The following is a 22,819-nucleotide window of genomic DNA, read 5'->3' as shown; positions in this document are numbered from 1 at the left end:
ATTTTCTTAAATATTTTTCACTCTAAATGGTAACTCTAAATAGCAACAGTATCTGAATTTAAAAAAGAAAGCATCAGGAAAAGCGGCTCCCACAGAGTTAATTTTTGTCTCTATGACATTTGATACTCTAGAAGTTAAGATGAACTGTATCTGGAAGGAGGGAAAGCATATTCTGAGAATTTAAGCCAGCAGGTTCAAATTATCCATTTGGATTGGAAAGATACCTCTGTTAAGGTAAGAGAAACTTGCAAAATGATCAGGAGCTAGTAGGAGTTTTGTCTTACGATGGTTTCAGGTGAGAAATTGCTTCAGTTTTGTCTTTCGATGTTTCAGGTGAAATTAGTATATGTCTCCAAATTAAGAATTAGCATGGAATGAAGTTTTCAGCAAAGAGGATGTGATTCTTCGTGAGTATGGAAGTAATACAGGCAATTTGGATATGAAAGGTTTTTGCCATATACAGTCAGATATAGCCAAGCAATATTTAACTTTTACTAGATGAAGATACATAGTATTTTTGGGCATAAAATCAGGGCTGCAGGTACACTTTCAAAAAATAATTGAAGTAGTTGGTTGAATCTGTATTTCTTACGGAGCCCTAAGAATTATGAAGAAAAAAAGAATTGTCTGAACTATGCTCTAATTTTAAGTGTATTTTATTTCTCAGCAGATTATTTTCATGTAATAAAACTTAGAAGTGCCAGGGATTCGTTTTAGAATTCCACTGTACAATAAGACTGGTATTAGAAGGTTCTGTAGCAGCAATCCTCAGGCCAGTCCATCAAGAGTGAGGCCACAATCTTTCTACAGCAGCCTCTTGTCTCTGTTTTGCGGGCCAGTGTCTAATACAGCTACTGCCTTTGTGCTACTTTCAGGAGCTGTGGTATTTAGCCACAGACCTTTTAGAATTTATCTCCCCCTTATGTTTTGGGTTATGGGGCAGGCAGCTACCATGATCCATACCGTGATCCGCTAATGAAGGTGTATTAGATGAAATAAGAAGGCATTGGAAGAACTCAGTGGAAAGAGCAAATCAAATTCCAGCTCTTTGGAATGGTCTTTTCCTGGTGGCAGTTATGTCAGGCCATTGGCATTCCGTATGCACTTTTAAAGAAATGAGGTGCTCCAACATCTGTGATGCCAAATAGACAAATTCTGTCACTGTCACTGTGGTGTTGCAAGGAAAAGAAATTAAAACAGGGTGTCTTTTAGTTGTCCCTTTACCATCAGGTTCCTGTTATGTTTCTGCTAGCTCAGAGTAATTTAGTGTGTTGGTAGTTGACTCTTGACAGAGCAGAAGATCTAAGCACATTGGCCTTCTAGGACACTCAAAGGTATGCTTCTCCCTTTTTACAGAAAATAGCATATTTATTTTGAGGATTGATAAGGAATGTAAACTATATTATCCTAATTTTGGTTTTGTAATTTTTAAGATCATACTGCTAGTAATTAAAAATTTTTAAAAATGTGGTAATGAAAAGTCAAAATATATTCTTGGTATGCTCATGACATTGAACAGGGTTTGGAAAGAGAGCAAGTCAGGCTGTAGGACATTCAGATGATTTTCTGCTGTTAAGATTAACTTCTATGTAGAAATAGTATGTGAGAATTTAGGACTATTCCACTCAGCTTTTTTTCTGAATTTTCTTGCTCTTGTCTTCCAGACAGCCATGGACTTTTTTTATATTGGCTTTCAGAAGGAATTGCTTGTCTATTCATAGAGTGGTTTTCTGCTGTTTTCTTAATTTTTTACAGCAACATGTACAAAAATAGGTATTATGTCTAAGAAGTATTATCTCAGTGTTCTCATTTATAAAAGTTGGCTTTTAACTGAATCTATTGAATTGGACTGTCATTTTATCTTCAGAGAATAAGCAGATTAAGAGGTTTTTCAATGAGGTATGGTTAAAAAAATTGGAAATTTGTCATGTCGTAGTTCAGTAAGTAAAGGGACAAAATTATGAGAAACAAGCAATTTTCATATTTGTCCCTTAATTCTGTATTGGAAGGAAAGAAGGAGAGCACTAAACATGTGAATGTGACATGATTTTAGAGTTGATCTACAGCAATTCAGAAAAGAGGAAATTCAGTTCTTTTCTGTTTGCTGCAAATTACACAATGTGTAATCTTGACTGAGGCAAGTAAGGGGGATTTTAAATGTGCTTTACATGGCAGTATTAGATGAAATGCTGCATTGCTTGCCTTCTCTGAAGACTGCATATAGTGCTTTGCATCATGAACTATTTGTAATTTTTCAAGTGCAAAGAAGTTTGTTGTTACTCTGTTGAAGTATTTGGTACTTCTTATTTCTCTGGCTAAGCAAACAGTTTGTAAAATGTGAATCTGAATGAAAGTGGTAGGTCACTTTTAAAAAAAATTATTATTTGAAATGCTTTTTTGTGTTGGATGTAAATCTGTGTCTAGAGAATGGATGCATGTTAGACCTTTTGTAAGGTCAGATGGTTGCGTTTTAGCTTTTCTAAGTCAAATTGTTTATCTGTAGTTCAGAGTTTAATTAAATGTAATGATAGTTTACCTTAATGCCAGTGCATTTTATTTCAATATCAGAAAAGATATAAGTGCCGTCTTCATTTCCTTTTGAAGTCTCTGAGGCTAGATATATTAATTTATAAAATGACCATGATTGGTAACAAGCATCTGTTTCCAAAATTACTGTTTCCATCCATGTTATATGTAGTTCTTCAGAAATTGGCTCTGTGGTCCAGCAGACTTCTGGGAAGTGAAGTGCAGGACGTCTGACAAAAGTGTGACTCTAAAATCTTGAGCTGACATTGCTGCTCTTAATTACATTCCAGAATATCACATTATAGTATTTAGAAATTGATTATAGTATTTAGAAATTGGAAACCTGCTTTTCTCAGTGTTTTACAAACAGAGAATTTACATAAATGGGAAGTGGCAGATACTGCCTGACCTCATTTGACATGGCTTGTGAATTACTTGTTTTTTTAATATTTTTATACACACATACAATGTATCCCTAATCTCTTAGTTCATGTAGATTTCCAAGAAAGCAGTGCTTTTTTAATGACTTCTTTTAAAAATTAGATACTGGAAAAATGTTCTCATAAAGCAAATCCTGGGGTAAAAATCATATAGAATTTGGATGGAAATAACAAGTAGCCTTTCAATTCCTTTTGGTTTATTTTGTAAAAAATGCATTTTTATCAGTTTTGCTCTCTGCTTGATGAGAAAGTAAATGACAGCCACTCAAAATGGTCTGTGGGATAGAGGAACAGAAAATATCATGTTAATGCACTCTGATTTGTCTCGTGGCAGGCTTTTATGGTGTGACAAAAATATTGCCTGCCCTCATCTCCTGTAGAGATTAAGTTAATCAGCCCAGGCTCAGTCCTGCTCCCTTGTAAGGACAGGCAAGAGAGTCTTTGACAAGATTCCATGGTTGTGGCAATGGTCCAGACAGCCCTGGCTCTCTTTCCTCTTGGGTTAAGATTTGTTTTCTCCCGTGTTCTAAATCCAAAAGAAAATCATGCCTTTGGAGTCTACTGTATCCTGTTTGGGGGGGGGAAGGGGGGGGGCTTCTTTTCTCAGGTTCTGGAGTGCTATGGAGGAAGAATGGTGTTGGGGAGGAGTTGGCTTACTCTTTTGATGTAGCTGGACAAGTTGGTAGAAGAGTTGCTTTTACAGTTCTTTGTTAGTATTTTAGTATTTTTCATCCTTATGATCACAGTCTATGTGCTTGGTGAAAATACCCAATGTTGTAGAAGTTGAATACCACTGTTCTGCTCTCTGTGTCTCATGCTTTACCAAGTGTATTAGGAATGCATGTGTCATGCTTGAGCAATGGAAATGTTGGGAAAAAACTTCTTTCTTGGTGTATGGAGTCAGTGGCTTTAGTTTTCCTCAAACTTTAATCTCAGAGCCTGAAAAGGAGCTAAGATAAACTTAGTTGTATGTCCCTAACAATCTTATAAGTGTGATAAACCACAACATCTTTGGACTTCCTTGAAATGAAAAATGTTGGATCCTCTAATGGATTTCTAACATTTCCTCTCTTCCTCTAGACTTGAAATACTGTACTTGAAAATCCCAGATAAACTGGCTTATATTGTTGCAATATTACATATGGTAAAATCCTTACTGATTATAATGAGACAGACTCACAGTTTGTAGAAAGCCACCCTTAAGTTTTCATGGACAGCTTTAGTTCTGTTCTGTCATTTCAGTACTGGAATGTGGAACCATGTTTTCATGTAAATTTTTGGTTTTATACTTATGCCTTTCTTTTTTCACATGCAGTCCAAAGCATTTAGGATTTTAGTCATGATTCTATACTATGGTGTCAGAAAGGGTAAAAGGAGTACTTAGAGATTTGGTTTGAATTGGAGAACTGTAGAATGTTTTGGGTTGGAAGCGACCTTGAAGATCATCTAGTTCCAACTACCTTGCTATGGACAGCCACTATCCACTAGACCAAGTTGCTCAAAGCCCTGTCCAGCTTGGCTTGAGGACTTTTTGGGATGGGACATCCACAACTTCTCTGAAAGCATCTGTTGAGGGGGTATTTTTCGACCTGAAAGTAGTCACTAATAGTGACTTGAATATATACTTAAACAGCCAGTATTAATTAAAATGGTGTTACTAGTGGCATTGTCTGTATATGCTACCATTTTTTTCTTCAGGTGGTTTTGACAGAGAGCTTGTCTCTTCACACTTTTTAAAAAAAATTGCTTGAATGTAATGGGTAAAGCATGTTGTTTTAAATTTATAAATTTAATGCATTGGGTTCTGGACTCTGGAAACAATCTGCTAGCAGAACTGTTTTTGTTCTACATTAACAGTGAAAATTTCCCAAAAATGTGGAAAACTTCCTGTTTTGTTCCTGTTAGTTACAAAATCCTATTAAGTCTGATGAATCTAAGTGGTTGGAAATAAAAATAACTTGTCTATATCTAAAATAATTCTCATGGAATTTTTATAACCTTTTTTAAAAATAACATCACTTGAAAGTCATTTTTGTGGGTGTATTCATCATGGAAAAAAGAACAAATATAAAAAACATTGGGTTTATGCTTACAGACATCTTTTTTATTGAAAGTGAAATTTTTCTTTTAATCAATGCACGAAAAAGTCTATGGGCTTCACTAGGGTTTACGATACAAAACTGCCTAACAATGCACAAATTCTTAAATAATGTTAAGTTCTTTTTTAGTAGCATATTTCAAATATCTGCTGGACGTGTGATTGCTTGTGCTGGAATGTTTATTGCAGAAATGTAGCGGAGCTCTGACGGGAGATTGCGCAATCAAAGAAGCTTCTCAGAGTTGATTCCTTCCTTCAGTTGTGCTCAACTTCCCATATTTTTTGTTTTGCAGATTGGTTAGCATGTGACACTAAGGAAAGGCATATTGCTTTACAAATCACTATTTCAGTTTCTACAGAGTTTTTTTAGTATAATTCTTTCATAATCTTCATTTTTGGACTTCTCTCATGGCTATTTGCCTCTAATGGTAGAAGTGTTTTGACTTGCAGAGTTTTAAGGAAGGATTTCCCTTCTAGTGGTGGGGAAGGGGAGATTTTGTAAGTGTGTTTCCAGACTGCTAGAAAAATTACGATGTTCTCACTCTTTTTTGAAAAGTTATTTAATTAATTGTCTGTGCTCTGTTTAAAAAAATTAAGTACTTTTGTTCTCAGAGTCTGTTTCCAGTCCACGGATTATTTTTCTGTGGGGTGGGTTTTATTACTACCAGAGGGCTTTTTTTTTCCTTGATGCACCTTTTTAGAGTCTTTTTGTAAAGCATAATTATTGAGCTAATATAATCTCCAATACCAAGTTGTCAAAGCTAAAGAGAAAACTTCCCTTTTTATTGTTGTATAGTTTATTGTTTATGTCTGTAGTTAGCATTTAGTTATGTTTGCAGCAAACATAATCCAGGTCAGGTGACAGCAGGTTCAGTATGGCTGCTAAGGTATTGTTGCTTTACAGAAAAATTAGTATCCTTTCCAGTGACTTATTATATTTCATTCTTTGATGGTAATATTTTTTGTTTGTTTTTGATAGCAGAGGTATCACTTTTCAGGCAGAAGCATGGTGGGAGAGCTAGAAGCAGCAATTTAAGCTATTGATGGGAGAACTCATGCTAGTTTTAGTGTCATGTAAAGCTAAGAGATCTAAAGTTGCTTTACGTATTTGACAGCTTTTCCAAGAGCTAAAGCAATTTTATTTATGTTGTTTGCAATAACTCCTATGAACATGTTGGTGTCTCGCTAATTCACATCTTGTCCAAGTGACTAAGGCTTACTTTCTGAAGTCAAGTTTCATGGATACCTGCCTGGAAAAAAATATGGGTGGCAGACAGCAATTTCCTAGGCAACACATGTGAAGGGGGTTCTGTTTCCTTTGGTAAATACCACTATTTCTTAATGGAGTTGTGCAGTTTAGTTTCTTTTGTTGAAGTCTTTGCTTGACTTCTTGCAGGTTGCTGCAAAAGAAGCCTTAGACTTTTGAGCTGGGACTGGACCAGTTTGTCTTCATTCTTTCCTATCTCTGATCTGTCTTTATACATTTTGTCGAAGGGAAGTTATGTACCAGTATTTGCATCCATAGTGTTAATTTTTATCCATGTTACTTTTGCTTTCTAATGAGCGTTTCTTAGAGTGTTGACTCCCATTGAACTAAATTGGTAGTTTTGAGTGTTTGTGTTTCAAATGAAAAGGTTGGGACTCCCAAATCAGAACAGCAGATCTCTCTGCTGCCTGTGGAGGAATCTGCCCTCACAGGATAACCAAGAAAGCTGTGGGGACCTCAAAGAGCATTTGCTGATATAATTTACAAGTGATGTTTGGCTTAAAAAAAAAAAAAAAGTAGTAATCTTTTATCTTAGTTGAGGGAATAGGGCTTGCCTTGTATTTTTGGTTAGCACCATAACTTTGTGAAGTGGAAAGCATGTAAAGTCACTTTTTTCCACCACAAGGTATTTCTGTGGATAGTGTGTCGGGTTGTCTGCTCATCTCCAGTTGCAGTTGTTACAGTAGCTGGGAACTCTAGACCTGTGCAGCATTTCCTGATGCCAAGTGCTGCAGTAGCTGTGGAATGCTGCTTCCATGGTGATAAACATCAGTCAGTGCTCCTGACCAGGACTCCTACTTCTTCTAACGCTATTTAAATATATATGTTTTAGGTGTACTTGTGTTAATCACATTTAGTACAGCTTTCTTGAAAAGGGCTGTTTTAAAAAGCTGTACTTATGCTTTATTTAATTCTAGTGTTAGTTCAGACGTGGTCTGATAAATCATTTAAACCTAAAGTAGGCTATCTCTTTTCTTATTTTCTACACATTAAAATATAAAAAAATCTCTGTAGTCTTTCAGTTAATTCTACAACTGTGTTAGTCTTTTTATGTAAAGTATTCTTCTCATGGTAGAATGTGCCACATTTGTTATAGAAGCTTTGAAGTTTGTAAAACTTGTCCACAGAGCATATTAACCAATGCAAGGGAACCTTTTTTTAAGGAAATGATGCCTCAAGGATCCAGCGGTCTCACTTGCTGTGAAATGAATCAGTATAATTTGACTTAATGGCAGTCAGGTTTTACTCCCATTTCACATCTTCCTGAACTATTTTCAAATTATATGGTATCTGTTTTCTGCCTAGATTTTACTGAATACATTCTTGGTGCTATGTTGGTCTGTGTTCTTCATCATCCTTGAGGACACTGCTCTGTCAGCTGATAGTTGTTCCTAACAATGCAGTACTGAGTGGAATTAATTCTGATGACAAATTGAAATAATAAAGCAGTAATGTAATAAATTGAATTTTGGATGTAAAGACTATTGACCACAAGAAATTATGCTATTGTAGTAAAATTAATGTTGTAATATAGTGTTAGGATTTGGAGTGGAGAGAAACACCCACTGAAATACATTTTCTGGAACACATCTTCAAACAATGTCAGTTTTTCATAATTTTAGGCATAAAATAGTCTCACAAATAGATGTCATTCAAAACAGATCTAGTGATTCAAGATTTCTCCATCTAGTCAGTGGACAGAGAGGGGCTCTGGTGTGAAGGATCTATGACTTAGCCTCTGTTTTAGAAAAAGACTGAGGCGTGTAGTGGGTGCTGGCAGTACTCCTGCATGCTTACTGTATAGAGGTTGATTTCACAGATTTGCACTACATTTTGTTTTAGTTTATTTTAGGAGATGCTTCAGGTGGTAAGATCCATTGCTGAAGTGACAAAACAGCAACACCCAGAAGTGCATGTGAAAAAAAGTCACTACTTATATGTGTATCTGTCTTGTAGACTTGTACCTGAGGTTTCCTAAAGTGCTAATATGGATATAAGAGTATTGAGAGGCCTTTTGGCTCTGATGTTAGTTTCAGTGGGTATTTTCATCTTTGTGTTTGTGTATATCAGTATAACTTGAGATATCTGTATATATTTATAATGACTCTGGTGAGTCATGTAGGAAATGTATATTCCAGGAATTTGTCAGTGCAAGCGTTGAACAGCTACTGTTTGAACAGAAATACATGTACTTATACATGGAAGCACACAGAATGTGGGTGAAGTTTGCAACTACACTTGGAATAACCCTTTAAAATGGTCAAAATTAAAGCAATAGTCCATACTGCTTTCAATAATGTTGCCTTGAAGTTTCAAGATCTCCTTATTCAGTTGTTAAATCTTCACTGAGTCAAACTCTTTATTGAGTTAACACATACCCCCCCCTATTTCAGTTTCAAAGGCTATCTGTTTAAGCAAATTTCCAAGAACTCCTAGGAGTATTGCAGGATACTAGGGAGGAAGGAGCTCTGTAGAGTTCTGTCGTGCTGGTGATGAATCAAGGGCCTTTTACCAGGCTCACATGGCAGTTTGTTTACTTTGCCTGCTCTAACAATTTAATGAAAATTCTTAAGTGAAGTGCCTTAATTCTGTCTACATTTTCTTGTCCACTTTAAAGATGAAGTGTTAAATTGCAGTTTTCTCTTACTTGGACAGCAAAATTAATGAGTGTGAGTAACTTAAAACTTAATGGGATCTTTTGTGTACTTGATTAGAGATAGGTAAATGTAGCACTGTTGGCATAGTTGACCAGAGAATTACCTATGACAGGACATTATTGCGAATTATGATGAACATGCAAAATAAGGTGAGTCAGATTTGTTGATTTGATAGTGAGGGGGGGAAGATCATAGTGCTATAGGGATAGGAAAATGGCTACAGTACAGGGAACCAAAATACAAATTGTTAAGCATTGTAGATTTTAAGACTTACTTTTGTCTCTTGAAAAACTTGGATAACTGCCATTCTGTCCAAGGAATGCAAATTTTGTATGCTGGTAGTACTCATTAAGTATTTTTTTAGTGCTTTGAATGCTAAATAAATAGTAAAATAATTGTCTCAGTAACAAAGTTTCAACTGAATTTCATGTATTTTTATTTGTACTAGATGATACTGTGTCATAATGAAATGTGTATAAATAAAATTTCAAAATATAAAAATGCTATAATTGTACCCTGATTGTGTCGATAATTTATTACATTTTCTACTTCATATCACTTAAGAAACATGAGATGTGTTTTGCTAAATTGGAATTGGTTGATAGTGTATATTTTCAAATATCCCTATAAAATTAATATCAATTCAAACATCTGAATGAAACCAGCATTACATAATTATAGTGAGTTTTGAAATTAGGGAATGTAGTTGCAGAGTGAAGAACTCTAGTGTAGGCATAGTAGTACTGGCAGTTTGATGCATTAAAACTTTGGAAGTAGGTATAGATCAAAATTTGGGAAAAATCCAGTTAATGTGAGATTGCTTAAGACAAACGGAAGAAAACTAGTCCATTTTAGGTTAATCTAATGAAAAGAAGTTAGCATAAGTACCTGAGAAATTCAGCATGAATAGATTGTGTAGTTAATGTATGTGTTAATGGTAAGTTTTACGTTACAGCATTCTGTATTTTTAAAACAAGTGAAGGGAAAGTAATGGCAAAGGCTGCTGGGCTTGGCTGTTTGTATGAATAGATGGAAAGCTGGTGATCAGTCTATTCAAAACAGATTGATAATGGAGTTTAACAGGTGTGTGGTATTTCACAGTCATAAGAGATATAAAATGGTGAATAATGATCAATTTATGATGGTAGAGCAGTAAAAATTAAAGATCTAGCAAGTCAAAGAAGAAATTAATAATTTGTGCCTGGCTGATTAAAAGTGGTAGGTAAAATTCTTCTTTGAATGTTGATTGAGTGCATGGGAGGAAAAACCTCTTATCTTTATGGACTTACGTTATGTTGAACTAGCTTTGATTTGTAATGCCTAGTTTTGTGAAAGAATCAATCTAGTACGCAGTGACTGTAAAAACTAAGCAGATATTTCAGTGAAGAATTAAAAATATAATGAAGCACAGAACAGGGACTAGTGTAATGCATTGTGTACTTATGGTGTGCTCACAACTTAAACACAACATGCAATTTCTCCACATGTGCCCCAGTTAAAAAGTACATGGTAGAAATAACAAATCATCAGAGGGTGCTGATGGTGGGAATTGAAATAACTTTCATACAAGGATAATTGTAAGAGAGTTGGCCAGTGATGAAATGCTGCAAGTGTGTAAAGCTGTTGTCCCTTTTTTGGCTGAAGAGTGAGCTTGAGATGAGGTACACTTTTGTATAGCCTTTAGGTGGTGGAATTCATATCTGTGCCATGCTGTAAATGCAACGGAGAAAACATTTAGACAAAAATCACCAAAGGAAATGTTGCCTAGAAAATTCTTGTCATAGTTGATAAAATGACAGTCGACTGTGACAGTGCCATTTCTGGCTCACACATACAGCTGAGCAGTGGTTGCTCATATCCTCTTTTCTGGACATTGTTACTGTCACCTCCAGAGCCAGTCTATGCATCTAGACTGACCTTTGGTTTTATTCCATATAACTATACCTTTTAAACTTTTAAGTATGGTGTAGTAATGAATGAAATTCAACCAACAGAATATGTAGAATTGTTGGTTTCATAAGGAAGAACTTTGCATGTTGTAATGACTCCCTAGTGTGCCCTCTTTAAAATTTAAGGATAAAATGAGGTCTTTTAAACAGATAATGAAACTATTGATGATTTCATTTAATGAATGTGATATAGAAAAGGCTGTATCAGACCATGAAACTGACTGACAAACATTGGAAATGCAGTTTTCTCCCTGTTCTTTTTTTAATCACCTCTGAAATACTGTTTACCATGTAAGTGGAGGTATAAACCAACTTATTTTAGTAATCTAATTTTATTTTAGTAATATAATGTAATAAACAGAAAATGTCTGTGTAGACCTGAAAGCTAAACAGGAAAATTTCTCTGTAATGAGAACTTAGTGTTAGCTGAAAATACCTCTAAGCCACAATATATGTTTCCAAGAAGTATGGAATGTGCTGTATTTAAAGAAGATACATACTAAAAATACATGGCACCCATCCAAGTGGAGGAAAAAGCCATCATAAAATTGAGGCTGTCTTGTTTTAATACAGTGCATGGAACTACTGGAGATATGGTTGCCTGTTACAATGACATCTTGTCATCCTTTAAGAGCAGAAGAGTGTGGCTGCTATAGGTCTTGATGGAAAGATGATGTCTCTTCCTTTCTGTGTTGGAAAAAAATCAGATGACGTATTGAAAGATTGACCAAGATAGAATGAAGAAAGCTGAGGGATGAGCTATCTCAGCAGCCACTGGCAATAATGATCATGTCTCATTTGGACTTAACCCTTTTTCTGCAAGCCATTATTTCTACAACTCCGTGGTATGTTCCCACCTCTCTGACCCCTCCACTTTGAACCAGCACTCACTTTGAGCTTGTGTACTCCTCCCTGTTTGTCCACTAGTGATACTGTATAAAAAATGCTGTGCTTCTGTGCTTCCCTTTGTGCTGGGACAGCTTGTAGTGTTTGCAAGTTCTTCTGCTTTGGCTAATGCAAGTGAACTAGGCTGTTCCATATTTTTTGTTATACACTAGGTATCCTAACTATTTTACTTCCATTAATTATGTTTCTATAAAATTGCTTCAAGCTTAGTCTTGCATTTGCAGTCTGACACTAAAATAATACCAAGGTATTTTTTTTTTCTTCAGAAACTTACTTCAGTTGAAGAAAATAATTATTTTGAGAGTTAAGGATTTGTAAGTCTCTTAATTATAGAATATTACCCATCCTTTCCTTTTTTTAATGGAAGTTTTGAACCAGGTTAGTTTGTTCTCTGGATATGGTAGTGAAGGGGAGCTGATTCTTCAAGAGCCTTTTAAATAAGCAATTCTTGGCATGTAGCTTCCTTAGATAGTGTTTGCATGATCTTGAAATATGATTTGAAGTGAATGGAAGATCAAGAGCTTAAATCTGTAGTTCAGAGTTGTTTAGTTAAGTATTTTGATTGATAAAGTTCATATCTAAGAACTGGAAGGTGAAGAACAGAAAGGGAAACATTGTACATGGTGAATTGTGAATTAAACAGTATTGAAATTTGCTTTTGCTTGTTGAAAGAGAATTTGGATACTTTTTCCCATCTTTAAATTAAAACTTTTAAAAATAACACAACAAAATACCTAACATGCCTGAGACACTAAGGAAACCATGAAGTTTTCTCTACTTTATGCTTCTTCAGGCATGAGCTTATTTTTTAGTATTTTGAAAGAAAAAATATGATACAAAAGTAAGATTAATGTTATGAATTTAAACATATTGCCATTTTTTGTATATTTTTGTATTCAGTGTTTAAAACCTCTCTTTCTACAAAGTAAAAGAGTGAATTTTGGCTTTTGAAGCAAGCCTTGAATTGAAACAGATAATTGCACAACCCCAGAGCCAACCAGGATTTGAGAATTTTGTGCTTCTGCTTGGCGTGGGTCAGTTTTGTGTTAGCTGTGAACCTGGATAAATCAATTGACTCTACAGATTGGAAGGCTTCGCAGCAGATTGAACCCCAGCTTTACAGTTCATTGCCATCTCTAATTTGCTTTTAAAAATCACTGGATGGGACCCAGCAGCCTCCTAGCTGGTGTTTTCCTACTGCTTCAGACAGCATGGAGATAAATGCATGGAAGCTGCTGGTGAGCTTTTTACTGCTGTGCAAGCAGTTATCACATGGTTCTCCATTAAATTTATTCAACAGAAGCAAAGAATTTAATTTTTTTTCCTGGATTTCCTGGATATTTACCATTTGTCTTTGGAAAAGGTGTCTTGTAGTACTTTGCAAAGTATTTCTCACCGAGTTACAGTTACCCAGCCTGCATAGCTTTATTTCTGCATCTGTCTTGAGTCCAAATTGTTGTTGGGCTCGTACTCTATTATTTCTACTACTGACGGCTTTAATGTTGTTCCCTTGCTATTTGCTTTCTTTTTTCATCATCAGTGTCAGTCCAAAAAGATGATCCTTTAATGCACAAGATGCAAAACCTGACTTTATTTTAGAGAAGTGAAATACTGTGATGCTTTTCTTGATTTGTGTTGCTTTCATTTAGCATTTCTTAGTTCAAAATGAGCCACTGTAGACAGAGGTAACTTAAAAAAGGAATGTTTTTATGAAATTGACATTTTTAATAATATCCAGCCTTTAAAGTAATTCTGATTATCCTTGCAGGTACCCATTTTCAAATTCTAGCGTGATTTTATTGCTTTTTCTTATTATATCTGAAGGAAATATATTCTGTCTCACATATTTTAAAAGTGAGGACTGCAAGCCAAGAAATAATTTTGATTTTGATAGCACTTGGGATTTTTTATAGTTAAAAGTCAGTCGTAAAGACTGAGGTGAAAAATAGGTTTGAATTTGAAGTGAAAGATCAAAGACTAATATTTCAGTTTAAATCAAATGTGTTCTCAACTATATATTCCTGGAAAATAAGCTTTCAAAAACCTTATACTCTAGCTTTTGTTCAGGCATAGTTAACTTGATATACTTAACAAAGACTGATGGATCAGTTTTCAATCCTGAAAAAAGGATAGAAAAATCCTTTTAAAAGCTGAAAGCAATCAAATTAGGTCTAGTCAGATCTGAACTGATCAGATCAGAGATATGTCTGGTCGAATATCTCACTTCAAGCAGGTTAAAAATACATAACATAAACACCTAGCTATGAATGGACAAGTAAATAGCAGTACATCTCTGGCATGCTTTGCTAGCATCCATCAATTTGTATTTGAAGATCTTTGTCTCTGTTTTTGCAGTTGTCACTTACGCTTACCTGAGAGAGAGAGGACTCCCTAATGCACTTTCATTCTTTGTTACCTAATTCCTAGAATACTTGATTATTTTTCAGTTGAAGCCATATCTGTGGTTTTCAGCCAAAAAACTGGGCTTAGTATTTCTCCAAGAAGATGCTACCCACTGAGGAGTCATTTATACCTAGTAACAAACTTAGACTTAAACTGTAAGTCACAAAGTTCACAGCACTTAATGAGACCTTAAAACTATCCCCTTCTTCATTGTATTTTTCTATTGGGTTTTCTGATGGTGTTTGGTTTGCTTTTGTTTATGTATGGGATGTATGCTGTGGTAGTAGTGCCAGATGGGCTTGTGGCTGTTTGTTTCTAGATTTAAGTAGGAGTGTATGAAGCCAACATCTTGTTCATGAGAATTCACACTGACTTCAATGGATAAAATGCAGGGGCTTGATTCTGCAAATTAAATTGCCATCTTTGTCCTATTTGCCAATTGCCGTTTCATGTTCAAGTGCCTACTGTGCGATGCATTGTGACTTTTTAATATTACTGAACTTCATTAGAACTGCTATTGGTTCTTTTTGCATTTGGAAAAAGTAATTATTTTCATGTAAGTGTGGAGCTAATTAAGGTAATAATACATAGAAGCATATGGAATTAAATTTTGATGAGTCCTGTGGAAGTGAAGGAGTAACAGCTGTTTCTCATAACTGCTAACAGTCATTAAATAAATGTGAATGATTTCATTTGCATGGAAGATTGATAGGGACAACTGTTTCTTTAACTTGGCTCTTTAGTTAGCAGCATGTGTAATTATTTTTTTTCAAATACTTAATTTTGCTTGTTGTTTTGTTTGGTTTTTTTCAGGATGGATTAGATGCTTTGGTATATGACTTGGATTTTCCTGCCTTAAGAAAAAACAAGAACATTGATAACTTCTTAAACAGGTGTAAGTATTTAATGTTTAATTTACTAAATAACAGAAGTCTGCAATATCAAAAAGAAAGCACCTGTTCTAGCTCTTTGAAAGGCAGCTAGGGGTTTGGAGCGCATTGAGTTTTTGGGTGCAAGAGTCCTATTTATTTGGTGCAAGAGTCGTATTTATTTATTTCCCACTGAGAAGTGACAGCTGCCTATGCAAATCTCATCCCCAGCAATTGAATGTCCAATCTGTTGCCCCTGTAAATGGCCTTGTCTGAAGTGGCACAAAGCCTTTTAAGAGAAAGGCCTATTGTCTTTGTTAGGGCAACTCCCTGGATTCCCATAACTTGTTTTCTATTTTCATGTACTAGGATATCATAAGCAATTAACAGTAAACTGCCATAGTGATGTGTACAATGTCATATTAAATGTTTGTTCACTAACAGAATTGGAGCATTATTTTGTAAGCTTTTGGATTTTTTAATATAAAAGGTCTCTTTTCATGAACATCTTATACTGCATAGCTAATTTATTTACTTGTGTATGCAGCTGATGTGTCTGCAGAATTCTCTGCATTTACTTTGTATTTTTCCACTGCAAAATTTCCTGCACATTATACTAGATAATGACATTTTAAAATAGTAAAGTTGATTTTTAATAGATATAATAGTTCCATAATTTTCGTAATTAAAAAATCAAGATACAAACAAAGAAAACCCCAGAAAAGGCACTTATAAATCAAAACTTTTCTGAAGGCTGTCAAACTGGCAGAATCTGAAGATGGTGGCAGAAATGTTTGCTGATTGAAGACTTGCTTCTGCCTGTAGACTAAATGGGCAAAAATTGAAATTAAGCTAATACTGTTAGATTTTTACAGGCTTAAGCAATTCAATTCTATAATAAATTTTTTTTGTGGTAAATATAAAGTAATTTGTCTAAAATAATTTTTGTCTTTGCTATGAAATTTATGTGAAGTGGTGTTTTCAAATGGTTTATTGGGTGCAACTGTAACCTGTGATAGTGAATTTGTGGTGATTATTTTACATTAATCTCCATTTGTGTGAATATTTGAGTCCACTAATCTGTTTGATGGCTCATTTGCACGTAAGCTGGTTACTGAAAGCCTAAGCTCAAATGTTCTATTTGACTTTTCACAGTTCAAACTGTATTGATACCATATGCTGAGTTATATGCACATTTTGTATACTCAGTTATTTACTCAGAAGGTGTGGTGAAATTCTGGAAGAAAAGAGAAGTTCTATCAGGCAAAGGAAATACTCATTGCAACAGATAATTTGAATGTAATTTTTATGAGTAGTGAAATCATTAGTGAGTCTCAAAAAGCTTTACTTCTGCAATAGGGGCTGAGTGAAAGAAAACTTTTACATTTACAATTTGATAATGAATATCTTTTAGGTATATGTTATATACTGTGTAAGATGTGACCTGAAGTAATCTGAAGGGGGAGAACAGAACACATTAGTTCCCTTCAAACTGCCTTTGAAACATTAACTTGCAGTGTTTGCTGAAATATGAAAGCAAGCTGTGGATGTGTGAGTAGTGGCCTTATAGGGAACTGTGAAGTCTTAGTTTGCCTTGAATTTCTATTAAAAAAATTAAAAATACAATATTCATATTTATTTTATTTTATTAGGAGACTGTTTAAAGAATCTTTTTGCAGTATCAGCTGCCTGGTTTGCAACATTATTGCAGAAATTTAAAATAAATTTCTAGATGGCAAATACAATGGGAGTTTGCTTCCTTTATTTTGTAGACTGATTGCCCTATGAACCTCCTTGTCCCCTCTTTACATCTCCCTAATTTGCATTGTATATTTTTGGAGCCTCCAAAATCTGCCTCTCCCAGATGAGGTTGTGAGGGTAATTTTTGCAAATGTAGAACCTTATCCTTTCTTTACCATATAGAATTAAAAGAATGAAGAAATGAGTATTGCAGGTGTCTAAGAGCCCTGCTTTGCAGTGGTGACTCAGTTTATTTCAAGGCAGCGTCTGAGCCTTTACCCAAAGTTCAGGGCAAGTTGGGAGAGGGTGATTTTGCCATGGGAGCTGCCCCAGCTGTTCATACAGCATAAACTGGGCAGGTCCTCCACTGGTCCTGGGAGATAAGAAACTGCCTATTGAAGTCTATTGCAGCCTGATAAACCTTGTTTAACAGATCTAGAATACGGAGGTCGAATTTCCAACACTGTTGTTACTATAAAGTGTTCTCTGAAGATAACTGAGTGTTAGTATGTTACTATGTATCTCAATTTCAGTAAATTTCAGTAAATTTCAATTTGCAACTGGTCAGAAGCTTGGCTTACATTATTTTAAAATCCTTAGTTTAGGTTGCTCTTCAGATGTGTTTTCCTTAATTCTGCTTTATTCAAAGGCAATGCTTGTGATTGAATACCATTTAAAGGATTCATATTGTGCTTAGGCTTTTTTGTTCAGAAGAGGTGAACCTCCTGTTGTGAGATTACTAGGGAGGAAGTTAGCAATAGCTAGAAAATTGCTGTCATGAAAATTGCTGCATTTTAGTTCTGTGCAATCTTGCTCCTCCTTTTCAGTAAGCCAGTTGTCACCAGGGCAAATAAGGCAATGCATTATTTGTTGGAACTACTGGATATTTTGTTCCATATGTGGAAGAATTTGTCAGAATTAAAAATTTTGCTATAATTTACTGGAATAAGCCTGTGTTATGCTCCGTTGTAAGTGTTTGTTTTACATTAAATAATAATGCTGCAGAGTATTCAAGCACAACTATGTTCCTCTTGAGGTAATAAAATCTTACTGAATTTTTATTGTAGATAGGCAGCTTTTGTTTTAGGTTGTGGCCTGTTTAGGTGGAAATCTAGTGATAATTTTCTGTCAACTGTTTTGTCAGTTTTTAGCGTATGAACTTAAAATATTATATTTCTCCTCCTTTTTCTTCCCCCGTCCTTACTTCTCTCTAAACTTTGCTTTTAGGCCTAGCATACTATTTTAAAAATAAAATACCATTGCATTATTTTTTTATTAGAAGCATTTCTGTTTTAGTAGAACTTCCTGGCTTTTAGAAATACTGAAGCATGAAGATTTTCTACGTAGTCTCATGCCAGTGTTGACCCACATGGATTAAAATAGACTGTTTTAATCTTTTACCAAATTTGGAATTAGAATTAGAATATCTGCCCACTGGGAGTTTGTAAATTATTCTAGTTTATAGAATGACAGGTTTATATAAATAATTGCAGTGATTCCCACTGCATGTTTTAAATTAAAATCTACTTTTTTCGAGTATTAGGAATTGTGAAAGTGTAGAAAAGCATAACGTTTTTCAAAAAAATTTTTTCAGGTGTGTTGTAGTGTATTTTCTTATGCACTTTTCCAGCTGTGTTCCATATTTATTCAGAAATAATATTTTTATACTGAGCAGCTTGCAATCAGGATCATGCTGGATACGAAATTTTTGCATCTCCTTCTCCTTTTTTTTTATTTTTAGGTAATTATTTAAAACGAAATTTCTAAATTAAGATTTCCTGTAATAGGATTGTACAGTAGAGTCATTGCATTAGGTTATATCAGGTTTTGGTAACTGGTTGTAAGAATAAGGTCATGCATTCTTGCAGAGAATTTTTCAATGGCAATGCAGGTTCTTTGAGCAGCAGTTCTTCTAAAAACTATGAGAAATTGAGGTTAGACAGATGGGTTTAATTAAGTTGACTATATATGAAATCTGAATTTTGTTCCTTGTAGATAAAGACACAGTAAATAAAATGAGAGACCTGCGCATGAAAGCTGAAGATTATGAAGTGGTGAAGGTGATCGGTAGAGGGGCATTTGGGGAGGTTCAGTTGGTAAGTTGTGTTTCTGTTTGTACACTTGAACATATTCTGTAGTATTTGCTCATGCATCTGTTTCTCAGTGTAGTGTTCAGAAGATGCAGTCTTAAATATTCAAGCCTTTGGCTCAGTGAAATTTTATTCCTTTACAACTTATGGAAATGTTTTTGAAAATGTTCTATTTCAGTCCTGTCCAATTGCACAAGTACTTGTTTTGCTTTGTAGTCTTGTCTCTTAAAATGGAATGTGTATTACTCATAATCAAGAAAATTAGCCTTTACCACTGTTTACATGGACACTTGAAGTCTTAAGGGCTAGAAGAGTTTCTGCCAGTTCAAGGACTACACCAGATTTTTGTGGACATAGTTCTCACAGATGAGAGATGTGTGTTGTTTGTGATAGGTTAGCAGCCAGGCTTGTTAATCCTGCTTTATTTAATCGAGTGCTGGTGGGAGAAACTGGAGATACAGCAGCAAGTATACACATTTGCTATTGAACTCTGGAAAATGCTTATAGTTTTAACTTTATGGTATTTAACATCACTAACTGCCAATATTTGTCCTTTTAAAGGCACATACATGCAGATTATATGATTCCTATGCCTATGGATTTATGTGTTGAAAAGTTCTAGCAAGTATTTTATAAGTAATGCATTGTCAGATGTAATTGTTTTGTGGATGTACAGTATATAATCCTTTACAGTAATGTGAAGAGTCTTACAAAATGTGTTAAAGGGTAAAGCAGGAAAAGTAATGTTTTCAGTGATGTTCTTCATGTGTTAATATGGCAAACGAATACGTTCCGTATGTCACATTTATGTCTTCACAGGTAAGGCATAAATCCTCAAGGAGAGTGTATGCTATGAAACTTCTGAGCAAATTTGAGATGATAAAAAGATCTGATTCTGCCTTCTTCTGGGAAGAAAGGGATATTATGGCTTTTGCAAATAGTCCCTGGGTTGTTCAGGTAAAGTGATACTACTTTTAAAATGTTGGCGTTATAGAATAGTTTGGTTGCAGCACTGCATGCCCTGGAATTACATGTATTGAAGTCTCTTTTTTGTTTTTTTGGTCTGCTAGGGTATACATGACTAAGATAATAGCAATTTTGTATAGCAATGCTGTACAAAAGAGCAGTTATAATAACACTTGCTTCAAACTGTATTTTGTGACATTTGCATGATAAACTATTCTCTTTATTATTAAAACTCTTTGCCAGATATATTTTGGTGCATCTGCTCCGTAGTAGTTATTTGAATCATCCAGCATACCAGTAAGCATACCAGAAAGACGTATTTAAGGCAGAGCTTCTGTAAATTCTAATTTCTGTGTGTATCTTTGCAAATTATGCCTGCTCTGGTTATTTTTTACCCATTTCAGTGTTCTCACTGACAGTTTTTTGGGAGATGCTGCTGCCTTTGAAGTTCTAAGGAACATGCCTGAACCAATCATCAAGCATTGTGTGTGCACATGTCATCTTGTTAATTTAAACTGTTTATACCCTTAAGCATATAAATTCCTCTGTTAGGTTGGAATTACACAAACTCATTCAAGATTTACCCAAGTCAAATGGGTAATTGCTTTACTATCTGTCTGGGTGTGATTGTGCAGGATAAAACTTAGGAATTTCATACAGTTTTAAGTAAAGAAAAATCTGCTTGCACTACTCATGTAGAACGGATGACTGGCAACTTTAAGGGAAATATTTTTATTGTTTAAAGTTTAGGCTCGTTTTCTATATAATAAATAAATGTTGACAATAGAAAAATAAACATTACTAATAATACAAATAGAATCCGGCAGATGTTTGCAGCAGAGTAATTTTCTCTTTGTATATGGCTCCACTAACATCCCAGTGAGAAAGAAAAAACATTTTGTCTAAATGTAATGAGCATTTTTTGAAATTATCTCAAAATTCATTGTACCAAATTCACTAGTCATAATTTGTAACCAGAACTCTACTTTTTCCAGGGTAATATAAGGGGATGGAGGATCTGGCTCTAGAGGTTAACTTCTTTTTAGGAGGTTTGCTGAATGATGCAGAGTTGCTGCAGTTATTGTAGCAATTCTGTTACTTTGGAAATCAGCTTGCACTGAAATGCCTTTGATTTGCCAACAAGCAAAATATTAAAAATAACTGGAAGATAACTGGCTTATTTGTTGGTTTTGCTTTTTTGCAGTTATTTTATGCATTCCAAGATGACCGTTACCTTTACATGGTGATGGAATACATGCCTGGTGGGGACCTTGTGAATTTAATGAGTAACTACGATGTTCCAGAGAAATGGGCAAGATTTTATACTGCTGAAGTTGTACTTGCATTAGATGCAATTCACTCAATGGGTTTTATTCACAGGTGAGAAAGAAAAAAGATGTTACATAGGGTTGTTTATTTCCTGATACTGCCAGAATTACTTCTGTTTAGGCAGTTTTAAAATTAAATATACTACTTCTTTATTGTCATTCCATAATTATTCCATCTTACAAATTGAAAAGTTCTTGCCATCAGAAACTGTAAATCTGAGGTGATATAGTCAAAAAAAAGATTTTCAGCAGGATGATGTTCCTCAGTTTGGAGAGCAATGAAATTGTCCCTCTTTACCAAGAGAGAACAAGAAGAAAAATGGTATGAGCATGTTTGCCCCAAAATGGTTCTTTTCTTTTGATTAGAAAAAGCTGTGTAGGGAATTTGATCACAGTAGTATCCACTGTTAGGAATTAATTCTCTGCTAGGCATTTGAAGCCTCAGTGACCCATTAAACAAGATTCTGTGAGCAATGTGAGGAAAATCTCCCAGCCATATGTTTTCTTGTGAGGGGCAAGATGGAAAATTGAGATGCAGAGCAAAGGGACTTGGATTAGTTTCATATTATGCGCTTGCCCTAAAGTGAAATGTAGTCTTTTCTCGGATAGGTTGCGAAGTTTTCTTTTTGATATTTGAACTTGTATCTGTTTCTAGCTTTTAATTATATTAACTGGGAGCAGAAGAATTAATTTTTCAACAGAAAATACAGGAAGAATTTGAGGAGTGTGTAGTATACACTATAGTATATACATTTTCAGTTTGTGATTTGGTCACAGGATTAGTGTTAACACGTAAGCTTTTGCAAAAAAGGTTAGCACAAAGCAAAATAAACTACAAATCCATTGCTTGAGTAGGATCTAGAGCATCATTAATTATGTAGCTATGCTGCATCTAATGGGTAAATTATCTGGCTGAATGAACCATTTGTATGTGTGTATTGCAAGCTTTAGAAAGCAAGCATTAGAAGATGCCAGCAGCATGGAGAGATTTTTTTTCATAAAAATTTAGATTATTTTGACACCAGGAGATTTTTTTTTTAAATTTGTTTTCCCCTGTAGTTAATCTGTTTAACTCTGGTGAATGAAAAAGAACTTAAGAAAATATGGGCCTACTGCTTAATAGGTCAGGGACTGAGTGACAAAGGACGTGGGAATGGCTGAGGCTGCTGCCTTTGCCCAGCCTTCATTGGTAAGGGCTGCTCTCAGGCCTTTTGGGTCCTGTGCCCTGTGGCAGAGCTTGGGAGAGGAAAGCATTGCTCTAGCAGAGAAAGATCAAGCTGAGTCCCAGTTGTGCAAACTGGATATGCACATGTCCAGGGCACACATGCCATGGGTGGTGAGGAAGCTGCAAAGTAGCCTTATGATACTGCTCTCTGTCACCTTGGAAGGTGTGTGGGAATTAGGAGATTCCAGATGACTGGAAGGAAACAAATGGCACACTCGTCTTGCCAAGAAGGGCTGGGAGGAGGGAGTCAGAGGAGCTGAAGGCTAGCCAGCCTAAGGGCAGTTGGATTAAATTGTCAGGAAACTGTTTCCAAGCATGTGGATGGAGAGGTGGTTGTGAGCAGCCTGCATGGATT

At 35.2% G+C, this 22,819-nt stretch overlaps 1 protein-coding gene across 1 annotated transcript in view; it reads left to right on the top strand.

The window, feature by feature from the left end:
* ROCK1 (Rho associated coiled-coil containing protein kinase 1) overlaps window positions 1-22,819 on the top strand; it is an 82,827-nt gene that overhangs the window by 16,595 nt on the left and 43,413 nt on the right. Inside the window, exons 2-5 of the mRNA XM_059859004.1 lie at window positions 15,060-15,141; window positions 18,851-18,951; window positions 19,765-19,902; window positions 21,116-21,291. Of these exons, the coding sequence (XP_059714987.1) occupies window positions 15,060-15,141; window positions 18,851-18,951; window positions 19,765-19,902; window positions 21,116-21,291 (497 nt within the window). The remainder of the gene's footprint in view (window positions 1-15,059; window positions 15,142-18,850; window positions 18,952-19,764; window positions 19,903-21,115; window positions 21,292-22,819) is intronic.

Source organism: Haemorhous mexicanus, chromosome 1 (genome assembly GCF_027477595.1).
Source record: "Haemorhous mexicanus isolate bHaeMex1 chromosome 1, bHaeMex1.pri, whole genome shotgun sequence".
NCBI lineage: Eukaryota > Metazoa > Chordata > Aves > Passeriformes > Fringillidae > Haemorhous > Haemorhous mexicanus.
This window is presented reverse-complemented; position numbering and strand designations above follow the sequence as displayed.